Source organism: Arvicanthis niloticus, chromosome 5, assembly GCF_011762505.2.
Source record: "Arvicanthis niloticus isolate mArvNil1 chromosome 5, mArvNil1.pat.X, whole genome shotgun sequence".
NCBI lineage: Eukaryota > Metazoa > Chordata > Mammalia > Rodentia > Muridae > Arvicanthis > Arvicanthis niloticus.
The window spans coordinates 39,680,400-39,693,063 of record NC_047662.1 but is presented as its reverse complement, the minus strand read 5'-3'; the positions used below and the strand labels follow the sequence as shown (position 1 = coordinate 39,693,063).

The window sequence follows — 12,664 nt, the reverse complement described above, 5'->3', positions numbered from 1 at the left end:
ACTGACCTTAACACATGCAGGTAATTAAAATGGTATAAAAGCACAAAGGATGAGGGGGGGTAGGATTGGGGTTTTAGGGAGGGGAAATGGGGAAAGGGGATGACATGTTTATTGTAAATAAATAAAATATCCAATAAAAGTAAATTTAAAAAGAAAAAATATAAAGTCTACATGAACATTGGGGTAGGGGAAAGGAATGGAAGAAGTAGTGTCCCTATCCCCTCTAGAAGAAGACCAACAGAGTCTGGAGCCTTGTGGACTCCCAGAGACTGAACCACCAACCAAAGAGCATATAGGGGTAGTACCTAAGTCCATGCACATTTGTAGCAGAAGTGCTGCTTGATCTTCATACAGGTCTCACAAAAACTAGCTGGAAACAACCCAGATGTACCTCAACAGAGGAATGAACACAGAAAATGTGGTCCATTTACACAATGGAATACTTCTCAGCTATTAAAAACAATGACTTCATGAAATTCACAGGCAAATGGATGGAACTTGAAAATAATCATCCTGAGTGAGGTAACCCAGTCACAAAAGGACACACATGGTATGCTGGAAACAACCCAGATGTACCTCAACAGAGGAATGAACACAGAAAATGTGGTCCATTTACACAATGGAATACTTCTCAGCTATTAAAAACAATGACTTCATGAAATTCACAGGCAAATGGATGGAACTTGAAAATAATCATCCTGAGTGAGGTAACCCAGTCACAAAAGGACACACATGGTATGCATGTGTGGATATTAGCTTAAAGGCTCAGAAAACCCAAGATATAATTAACACACCATATGAAGCTCAAAAAGAAGGAAGACCAAAGTGTGGATGCTTCCGTGTTTCTTAGAAGGAGGAACAAAATACTCACAGGAGGAAATATGGAGACAAAGTGTAGAGCAGAGATGGAAGGAAAGGCCATTCAGAGACTGCCCCACCTGGGGATCCATCCCATATACACTCTCTAAACCCCAGAAGCTATTGCGGATGCGGGGAAGTGCTTGCCGATAGGAGGGTGATATGGCTGTCTCCTGAGAAGCTCTGCCAGAGCCTGACAAATACAGATGCTCTCAGCCAACCTTTGGACTGAGCTCAGGCGTCCCCAATGGAGGAGTTAGAGAAGGGACTGAAGGAGCTGAGGGGGTTTGCAGCCCTGTGGGGGAAACAATAATGTCAACCAGCTAGACCACCGCCCCAGAGATCCCAGGGACTGGATCATCAACCAAAGAGTACACATGGCAGGACCCATGGCTCTGGCCGCGTATGTGGCAGAGGATTGCCTTATTGGACATCAGTGGGAGGAGCAGTCCTTGGTCCTGTGGAGGTTTGATGCCCCAGTGTAGGGAAATGCCAGGGTGGAAAGTTGGGAGTGGGTGCTGGGTGAGGGAGCATCTCATAGAGGCAGGGGAATGGGGATGGGATAGTTCCACAGGGGAGACATGGAAAGTGGATAATATTTGAAATGTAAATAAAGAAAATATCTAAGAAAAGGAAAACAAAACAACAACAACAACAAACTGGAACAGAGACTGTTCCTGACTCTGTTTTCTGCCGTGGATACTGTTCCCTCAACTGAGCTGCCTTATCCGGCCTCAGTAGGAGAGAATGTGCCTGGTCCTGCAGTGACTTGATATGCCAGGTTTGGCTGGTATCCAGGTATCTGTCTCATCTCATAAGAGAAGAAGATGGGGGTGGGAGAAGAGGCTATGGGAGGGGAAAACTGGGAGTAGAGGAGGGCTGCAATCCCGATGCAAAGTGAATATATGCCTAAGTTAGTGGGGAAATAAAATAAAGTAGCATAAACCTCCCAAATAATGTTTAAATAAAGGAATGGAAGTAATAATAGCTGACTCTTTTCTTGTTCCCAAATTTAATAAAACCCTTTAAGTTCTTTATGATTAATCATGAACTATGATTTTATATTTAAACATTTTTCTTTAGGTAGAAAACCTTTATTAGATTAAGAACTTTCTTTTTAATTTAAAAGTTTTTTAGTTATTTTATTCATTTTTATTTCAAACGACAGTCCCCTTCTCCATTACCCCTCCACAACTCCCCTATTCCATCCCTCCTCTTCCCCTTAATCAGTTTTCTGGAGTAATTTCAATTCAAAAGCACTATATTTTATCAAATGCTACTACTTGCTATTTGGGGTAAATTTTTCTATAAATATAATATATTATGATTCATTTAAGAATTGTAGGAATTTAAGAATTCCTAGAATAGTTCAAATTCATGATGGTTTATCTCCACCTCCTCCAGTGGATTAAAGTCACCAATTTGGTATATTGTGAAAGAGAGCACCTTACTCCTCCCCCTTTTTTGCAAAGGCTTTTCAGACTTAATTTTCAAGGTTATGTTGCTGTATAGCAGAGATTGGAAGACATTTTCACACTTTCAAGTATCTACAGGGTTCTGTGCAGTGTTGGTGCCTTGTCTTTGTCACATTGTTGGGCAAATCTGGTAAAACTCACCATACTTTGAATTTTCTATATGAGGATGCTGTTAATATGATCAATTGCATTTATATATTTAATAGAACTATGTTGGTTTGGTATATCTTCTGTCAGCTTTAGAAACAAAAGTTTTTTGTATTAATAGGTATTTTCCTTTTCCTTCTAATTATGGAAACTAATTGTTATAGTATTTTTATTTTAATTTTTATCACAATTTGTGTGTGTGTGTGTGTGTGTGTGTGTGTGTAACTTGTAGGAATTGGCTCTGAAGATCCAACTTGCATCTCATTTTTCACTGCAGCTGTCCTTAGCACTGATCCATTTCTCTGGGTGACCTTTTAAACTTTTTTGTGTGTAATTTCTTAGTCTTGTGACTTATATTAATATCTATTTTTAATTTTGATATATATTTTTATTCCTAATACATGTTATATCATGTTATTATATTATTTTTATCTGTGAGGAGGTTTACTGCCATATAATATTTAGAAATAGGTAGTATTTAGGAAATCCATGGCTTATCACTGAGACTGGGCTACACTTGTTCTTCATAAGTTCATGCCTGGTTTTGCTTCAAGATTTTAAGAGCCTTACACAGTGAATTGAATAGATCTCTACCTTTTTAATTTTGTTTCATCTCACAAACCATTAACATAATTTTTAAATTCAAATACTACTACAAATGTTTCCACCAAACATGCCATCACTTTTGGTTCCTGCTTTCTAAAGCAAGGATCTGCAAATTGCTTCTTTGAAGAATAAGAGAGTAAATGATTTATACTTTGAGAGCTATTAGCTTTCTGCAGAACTGTTCAGCTCTGCTGCCAATGTTTTGAAAGCAGCATAACCAACACTCAGTAATGAGCATGGCTTTAACTACAAAAAGGCTGCAGTCAGGAGAAGGCCCCTTTGCCAACAAAAAAAAAATGATTTATTTGAGTGTTTTCTGTATCATCTGTACGTTTCTAAATAAACATCTCTGGTCTACAATTTGCTATATATTTCTCTTTATTTTGTATAGGACTTATTGATCTTTTTGCTACAGATAATTTTATTTTTTAATATTTCTGCCACTAGATTATTATCTCTTATATTCTCAATATATATTTTTTGCAACTGACCCCTTACCTTCTAATATGTTATTCTATTTCTGTTCCATTAGCTTTCTGTACACCTAGTACAAGGCGACTGTTTCTTCGAGTTCTAAGTTTTCTCACCTTGGTCTCAGCTTTTATTGCATATCTTTTATTTCTGCATGTCCTATACAGCTAGGGTTGAGGATGCCTGGCTAGGTGCAGTGAGAGAATAAAAGGAAGACACAGAGACACAGATACAACAATGTTGTGATTATGTAGGGTTCTCTAACCCATACCAGTGCGACCTGGAACTTCAGTGTGTTTATTGGGTATAGCACAGGCAGAGGGGTTGGATAGTATCCTAGAAGTTCTCTGCAGGGCAGTAGTCTCAGGCTGTAAAAGTCTGGAATGAGGAAACTGTAGCTGCTAGCCTTACACACTGACAAATGGTTCATAAACACTCATACCCAGACTCCCATGGAAAGCTTTGTTATCCCTGTTGTACCTGGCCTGTATGGTTAATATTTTGTCAATTTAAGATGGGACAATTGGTCTCAAAGTCTTCATTAGGCCATGCTTATATCAAAATACACATTTCCTCAGGATTTCATTCACTGAGGACTTCCTCTGCTCCCTATATTTTTTTATTAGCAAGCTGGCACTTTATTGGAGTAGTGTTCTAAATCTATATTTTGAATTATTTTCCTTTTGGGAGTTGGTGATTCCAGAAATGAATTCTCTAATCTTCCGTTTGGAGTCTGAGTCTGACATTACCCAGCACCTGCCCTTTGCTGTGCTTGTCATCTCTGAATCCAGATCTCTCTGTGTGCTTCAGCACTGTTAGTCCTCTAAATCTGGCTACATGGGAGTAAGGGTAAGTCTTGGAACTGAGGTGAGATGGAGAATTGGGGATTTGATTTCTCTTAGTCAGACTTTTGGCCACACCCTGAAGAAGAATGTCTGTCTTCAGAGGTACCAGGTGTTTTCAGTGTTTTGCCTTCCAACAATTCTATGGTAGTCAGTATGTCTTTGTTTCTTTATAATCTGTCTATGGACTGTTCTTGCTGTGTGTCACAAACTTTCACACCTAATGGCGAGTTAACCATCTGAGTCTAAAAATGTTCTATTTTTTTGTCACTATTTTTTCTTTGACGCATGAAAACTTAGAGAGTATGTTTGAACTCTTCAAAATTCAGACAATTTTGGTATTATTTTGAAATATGGTTTTCATTTATTTTGCATTTTGTCTGTTTTGCTTTCAAACAGTTGTCTTTACTTTTTTCTTTATGTTTTCAAAAATCCTGCTTTGAGTGGTCTTATAATTCCTGAATCTGAATATTTGTGCCTTTTCCCTGTCCTGAACCCATATTCAGACATTTTTTTCTTTCATTTAGCCTGAGCCACTTTATCATGTCTCTTTTTAGTCAACTTTTAATGAGATGCATTTAGAACTTTATTTCTTTCCACGTTATATCTCGTTAATATTTTATAACTTGTTCTGTATTCTTAATTCTGGATTTCTTCAGCTCTTTCTTATAGTTTATTAGTTATTCTTAGAGTAATACCTATTATGAGTTTTAACCCGAGAGATGGATATTTAAATTCAACTGCAATTTTTAAGTTAGTGAGTAGGGTTTTGTTGTTGATGATGGTATTCTCTTCTACTTAAAAATCTTACTTAAATACATAAAAATACTTTGTAGTTTACCAGAGTTGTATAATCTGAAATTCTTTGTGGTCTTCTTATTCAGCTATTTTGGGGGGTTGAACATTCCTCTTAATGTTCATTGTTTGCTCTATCATTATCTATGTGTTTCTGGTACTGTCCTTTTGTGCCTAAGATGACTCAGAACATGAAAGCCAGGAGAAACCATATTAGAAGAGACTGGCCACTTCATAGCTTAAGAGAGAGAGAGAGCTGTAGAAGGGCCAGGGAATATAGACATTTTCCTTGGATCTTTTACCCCAGTGTCCTGCTTATTCAAACTTGACTCCAGTTCTTAATTCCCACCACTTTCTCAAAATGACAACATATTGAAATCCATTAAGGGTTTCATCCACTGATTATGTTAGTGTCTTTAGGATACAGCCTCCTCCCCCAAACCCACCAGCTAGCAAAGAATCCCCCAATACACCAGCCTATGGGGAACAGTTGATTTTCAAACTACAACAATGAGAGGTAACAAATAGCTTTTGTCTTATAAAGTTTATTACTTTTAAACAAATAAGAAATTGATCAAATGTCATAAACTCTGGGGTTGGAGTCTAAGATTCTGTAGGTCTCAAAACTTTTGCAGGTGATTCTAACTTACAAGGTAGAATAATATGACTGAAATGACTATCTGGGAATTTAGTGTGTAATGATTATAGAGTGAGATCATTAGATAATGGTTTTTTTTAATATAAGATTTCTCGTTCTTATTATTTTATTCTTATCACCAATTGCTGCCTTGTTGAATGTGTGGGTAGCATTTTCTGGCCAATGCATCGAGTGAGAATATTAGAGAGTATAGAATCTTGCAGCAGACATATGAGCCTTTACAGTAAAAGCAACCTGAAACTTCAGTCCCAATTCTACCATTTACAGGCCTAGAGATTTTTTCATGGGATAAAGGCAAAAAAAATAAATAAATAAACTGGCTATTATTAGTTTAATTTTCACACTGTTTTAAATTGAATTGAAATGTACAACTTTTTGTTCAAGAATGTAATAATGAAGTAATATAAAATATTTAAAATACTTGAGAAAAATTTAATCACATGTTAGTTAATGTATTAAAATGTTAGTAATTCATAAACATTCCACTTAGTTTCCACCTTTTAATTTCAGCTTTATGTGTTTCTATCATTTGTTTATTAGCTTTCTCCTTTTATTGATAATCTACCTCCACATATATAAAATACATATTCCATGTTCACTGGAAATGGATTTGACACTCAAAATCTCCAAAGAAAAAGGGGGATTATGTCTTGTGTACTTTGAGGGCCATTTGCCCCCTTGATATTGATGTTCTTAAATCAGATAGTAGCTAAGACCTTGGGAAAAGTAATTGAACTGACAACCAGCAGGTCTAAGTTATTAATAATAGAGCAGCCTTGGACATTCTTGATGACTTAATGTAACAACAGAATAGAGGTCTGAAATGTCTGGAGTTGGGGTCAAAGACTGGATCCCTCAAGAGAAACAAAAACACAAGTTATTCCTAAGAACTCATTTCATGGAATAAAGCCATTTATAATATAATACAAAAACAGTGATCTTCATTTTTTAATAAAACATATTTGAAAGTTTAAAACTTGCTGTCACATTTCATTTTCTCCTTATTTTAAAACAAACTGTCTAGCTATAATATCTTAGAACCTTAATAAACAACTCCTCAAAGGTAAAAATCATTGCTGTCTTATCTTTTTTTATCCCCTGGATTCAAATATAAGTCCTATTATCTATGAGTTGTGTGCCTTTGAACAAGTTTAGTAGACTCTCAGAGATTCAGTTCCCATATCTTTAAAATGGAGAAATAATTGTTTTAATTACAGTTATGAAAGAATATATAAGATTTTTTATGTAAAATTTATATTACAACTGACATGTAAATAATTGTTGAATAAAGTATCCCATGATTGTTTTATGTTTTATCTTTCCACCATAAGTGTAGAGAAAGGCTAGACAATGGTAATCTCTCAGAACATTTTTCTTTCCTCCTTCTATTCTACTTGCTTAAGCCCTAGTCTTCAGGTGTCGTGGAATATTTCAGTGGTATCAGATGTATTTCAATCTATTTCATCTTTCGCACATAATCTCTTGTGTCTCCTTATGAAAATGTGTTAATTAAGACAAAGATATCTAGAACACTCCACTCTACTATTTTAAGGGTAAAACATCAAGAGGTTATGATTTACCCAAGCACCTATAGTTATACAGTGCATGCTGAGATTAGAGTTGAGCCCCACACCCTGTGCCTGAGCACAGAGTGTAGCACAGAGGAGGTACAGAACAGAAAAGGTGTCTCTAAGTCTAGTCAAAGAATTTCCAAGTAGTTGGAAGATATTTTTGTTGTAATTTTGTACTGAGTATCTTTTGTCTCATTAACATCAAAGGTCTACCTTTACCCTAATGATAGTATTGATTTTCAGAAAAATAGTTTTTCTAGAGAAGAATGGAAAAATATTAGCTAAAGTTTATATTGAATCCTGTATTTCCCAGTGAGAGTCTAGACACTATACATACATTAACTTCTTTAGTTCCCATCAGAAACCCACTTATGTAGATACACTTACTACCATTTATCAACATGGGAAGCATTATTAACTCATAATACAAGGTTAAAAAAAAACCGTAAAGTGTTACTGTTAGAAAAAAAATCAGGCTTTCAGGGCTTCAGAACTAATTAAGTAGAAGTCAATTGTAGTAATTAATTCTAAAAGAACAAGATCTGTAAGCTGACAGGCTTACCCAGCACAAACAAGTTAAAATTCGTGATCGCTGTAGCACTGTAGGGTGGTAGTCTGTGCGGTTTCCTTTAACCTCACTTATGATTCTCTCCCTTAATTATCAAAAAAATGATAATTTGCATAGCAAGAGCATCTGATAAATTTCGGTTTCTTTTACAGAGGGTCATTTTCAACATCGTTAACTTCAGTAAAACCAAGAGTCTTTACAGAGATGGGATGGCACCAATGGTGAAATCTACAAGCAGACCAAAATGGTAAGTGACCCACGTGGTGTGGTCTATTTCTAAGTGGAAAATTTGACTCGTTGCTTGAGTTTACCTTTTGCATATTTGGGGCACAACTTCATTATACGTGACGATTAAGAATCAGAGGAGTTTCTAGATGACTATTATCTGGGCTTTATGTACTGTGCTTTCAGAATATTGGGAACTTGGTACCATGTTTAATAGAAACAAACTTTTGTTATGGGAGAAGTTATAGTATGATGTATGGTAAAATTCTTGTCTTATTTTAATTTATCATGTATCATTGGAAATATACTTAAAATTGAACCTCCACCCACTCCTTTTCCTTTGGTCTACTTTAGATATAGATGATGTGTAGGAAGACATTGGAAACTATAGTTTAGCCCAACCCATATTCTGTGGACCCCATGCATCCTAGAATAGCCATGAATGCTGCCAAGCACATTTGTAGATGACAATCTAATGTCACAAAAGTGGTTGGACACTCTGGATATATTTCTGCTTGTTTCTTCTTTTCTTCATTCCTTTCTTCTATTATGCGTGTGTATGTGTTTGTGTGTGTGTGTGTGCGCGCGCGCGCGCACGCGCGCGCGTGTGTGTGTTCATGTGTTATTCTCTATAGACATTGTATTTGTAGGGATGTTAAGAGTTTTAGTTGTCCCTTCACTATATGAGGAAGAAAGGAATTAAATATGATTGCCTACTAATTGTAATGATGATGAAAACAACAGTAATAATAATAACTACACTAATTATTGAGACCTCATACTTTTGCAAGCATTTTCCTTTTATAGTTAACATTTTCATACTTTGTAAGAAATATTTTTTTTTCATTTTTATTGAATATTTTATTTATACTTCAGATGCCATCCCCTTCCCCTATTCCCCCCTTAGAAGACCCCTATCCCATACCCCCTTTTCCTTTTTGCACTTATACGTTTTTTAAAAATGTTAATCAAAGGCTTTATAAGTTTGGTAATGCTCAATCAGAGGTGTAACCCAATAACCAACCTAGATATATCAACTATCTTTGACTGGTGGAGATACGTAAACATCTGCCTCCCTGTCTCCCTCCTCTTTCTCTCTCTCATCACCTAGCTTCTCCTCTCCTCTTTCTCCTCCTCTCCTTACTCCTTCTCTTCCTCTCCGTACTCCTCCCACCTTAGTTCCTCCTACATATCACCCTTCCTGTTAAAATAAAACTTTTCTCTCAAAATACAATTAGAGCATACTTATGTCAATTTGTACCAGTGAGGTACAAGATAGTCCTAATACCCAGTCCATCATTTTGTTGACTAACCAGAACCTCTGTCATCTATCCTAACTAAAACACTTAGTTCTGAACCTGGCTTTTTCCTTGGCTTTAGAATGAATGTCAGCTGAAAACCATCCACTCAAATCTTTTCTCTCAAGGTAAATAGCCAAGATTGGCTATGAGGCTATAAGTTTTCAACCTTGTCAGAAATCCAGAATGACTGAGTTAACTATAATTGTGGGAAGCACAAAGCATAGCTTCTAAAACTTAGCCAGTTTATAGAGACCTCTGAAAACCTGGACACTCCCTCTACTACAAAACGTTGGAGCATCTGATCTTCAGCCTTCTGGCCCAGGATCATCTGACAGACCTTAGTGCTGCAGAATTATTAAGGGCTAATTACTCTGTCTAGGCAGATATAACCAGTCGACTATTCTGCAAGTGTGTCCTTTTCTGGACAGTAATTTGTCTGTAGAAGGAAAGAGGCACTTCTTGTCTAGTGGCTGTCTCACCACAACTGGAGTAACTCCGAAGATGCTCAATTTCTTCTTAGAATTCAATATAGGAAGCTGTCAGGAGCAGACAGGTTTCTAATCAAAATGAACATTAATAGTGAAATGTTTGTCACATCAATTCTGTGGACTTCTGACGTTTTGAAAACCTAAGGTAATCTGGACTGTTGCCTGTTAACTCCACTCTGCTATTTCTAAATAAAACATGGAAAACACCCTAACAATAAACTCCAAGCCGTAAATTTGCTATAGTCCGTTAACTCACAGGCTAACTATCTCAAATCTGTTAAAAACGTTAAAGAAGGACTGGATCTAAGCCTTGTATTCCTAAATGTGTTATACTGGTACAATGCCTATGAGAGTAACAATATTCATCTCACTTTTATATCAATAAGAAGCTCGTACCAATGAAAACCTTATAATTTATAGTCAAAGTAAATTGGTGCCATTTAAGAAATTATATCTTCATCTTGATAATAATTGTACAGATTTCTACTAATAGGTTATGGCTATGCAATAAATCCTAGCTAATCCTCTCTATTCCCACAAATCCACTAGTTTTCCATAGAAAGACAGCCCAACATTTACCACCTTAGTCCCCAAGCCCAGGGAATAGGGGCGCTGACTCTTCATTGGCTTCTTCAAGCTGATTATGGGTGCTGCGATATTAGAAGAGGAGTGGGGGGAAGAGTAAATGATAAGCCTCTGATGCTGTGTCTTCACTGCATCCAGATGGAATTCCTGGACCTCAGAGGTTTGAGCAGGTCTGCCCATCTTGCTTGATGAGTAGAAACTCCAAGGCTGATCATTCTGCAATATACAATTCTAAAGCTGTGGGATCCGTGGAGCCTCCAGGATGTCTCGGGCAGAATCCGGGGTCCACACAACAGCAGACAGGGCAGAGGTCTGAGAAATATTCTTAAATATAACAAAAACTGGGAAAAGTTGATTGGAAAAGTTGAACCTAGAGAAAATTAAGTATTCTCAAAGTTATAAAAGCAAAGAGGAGGACCTAGTTATTTATATATTACCTCACAGGGCCTTGAAAGTGCTTCATCTTTTTCTCCACCTATTCATTTACTCATTAAACCAACATTTGTTGAGACTGGCAAAATGAGATTTTAAAAGACAGAAACCAAGTATTAGTCCTCAGTCACATAGTAGGTGTTAAGCAAATGTCTTTGTGAATGAACTGAATTCCTTATGAGAATTTATATGTAATGCACCTGGCACTTGCTAAATGCTCAACAAATGTCATCTATTATTAATAACATGTAAAATGCTATACAAATGCAAAGAATTGTTAATATTATTCTAGCTTTGATCCTTGTTCAAATTTTAATGACTAGTGAGATGGTAGTCTCCAAATGTCTGTATTTATAGAAAACTAGCATTTCATAAATATTGAATTTTCCTTTTATCTACAAATGATGCTTGGTAATTTTCTATAAATGCTAGCTTGAAAAGCTCAGGTTTATAAAAATGCAGATATTTGATAACAGTTATAAAAACTCTTTATTAAATGGTAAAAATATCTCTCTGGTCATGTTTTTTACATTACTGCATCAAATCAATTAAACAACTGCACTTTTGATCTCTGTCAATAAAGTCTGAACAAAAGGCAAGACTTCACTGTGAGTCTCTCTATCCAATTAAAGGAAACAATAATATAGGCAGGCACTTGTGTCAGTGGATAATTCAAGTCAATAAAATGATATCACTGTTTCTGTTCATAGGAACCTGTGAAGTACAGTAAAATCTTGCTGTTTTCCACGTTCTGTGTTAAGATCTTATGCAACTACACTCAGAGCTATCTACCGTTCCAAGTGTTAGCTTTGGATATTCTCTCTCTCTCTCTCTCTCTCTCTCTCTCTCTCTCTCTCTCTCTCTCTCTCTCTCTCTCTCCCTTCCGTACCTTTTTCTCCTCCTTCTCCTTTTTCTCCTTCTCCTCCTCCTCCTTCTTTTCCTCTCCCTTTTCTTCCTCTCTTTTTCCTCTTTTCTTCTTTCCCTTTCACATTCCCAACACCTCCCCATCTCTCAAATCTTACAACTAAAATTATTTCATTTTGGTACCTGCTCTATATCTTGTCACTTAGGTACTCTCCCCTACTTCCCTTTCCTCTTGACAAGATTTTGAGATATTATTGAGTCCTTGAACTTGTACTATAATACCTGAAAATTAAGTTAGTGCCTATATCCAATGTTGGCAGGCCTTAGCAACATCAATTAATAATATCCAGTGATTGAGTTTTTTAGTATGAAATTGCCTGAAATTTTAGCAAAGGATAACTTAGCAAAACAACCTGTATCTAATTCCTCATTTTACTGCCTGGAACTTGAATATGAAACTTCTCACATTCTCTTAATTTCCCTTTCCCTCAATTTTGATGTTTATATATTTATTTTTCAGAATTTTACTGAACATTGTAATGTTCTGTATTCTATGTTAAGTGCTAGGGTACAGAATGAACATGAATATGCAAAGGAAACTTTCATAGAAATTTTATTAGTAATCTTCACAGGTCTTAACCATCCCTCTAACTGCCAATATTTTACATTGAGCATCTTTAATGGTCCCTTTCCTGTTCTTTCCCTGGCTATTCCTTCTGTCAGTTACCTAGACTGCACCCTACCTCCCAGGAGGTATTATTTCAAATTTCCCAGTGGC

General features: G+C 36.4%; 1 protein-coding gene across 1 annotated transcript in view; it reads left to right on the top strand.

Moving 5' to 3' along the window:
• LOC117709061 (AGBL carboxypeptidase 4) overlaps window positions 1–12,664 on the top strand; it is a 959,025-nt gene that overhangs the window by 459,533 nt on the left and 486,828 nt on the right. The window contains exon 4 of the mRNA XM_076934446.1: window positions 8,144–8,238. Coding sequence (XP_076790561.1) covers window positions 8,144–8,238 — 95 coding nt within the window. The remainder of the gene's footprint in view (window positions 1–8,143; window positions 8,239–12,664) is intronic.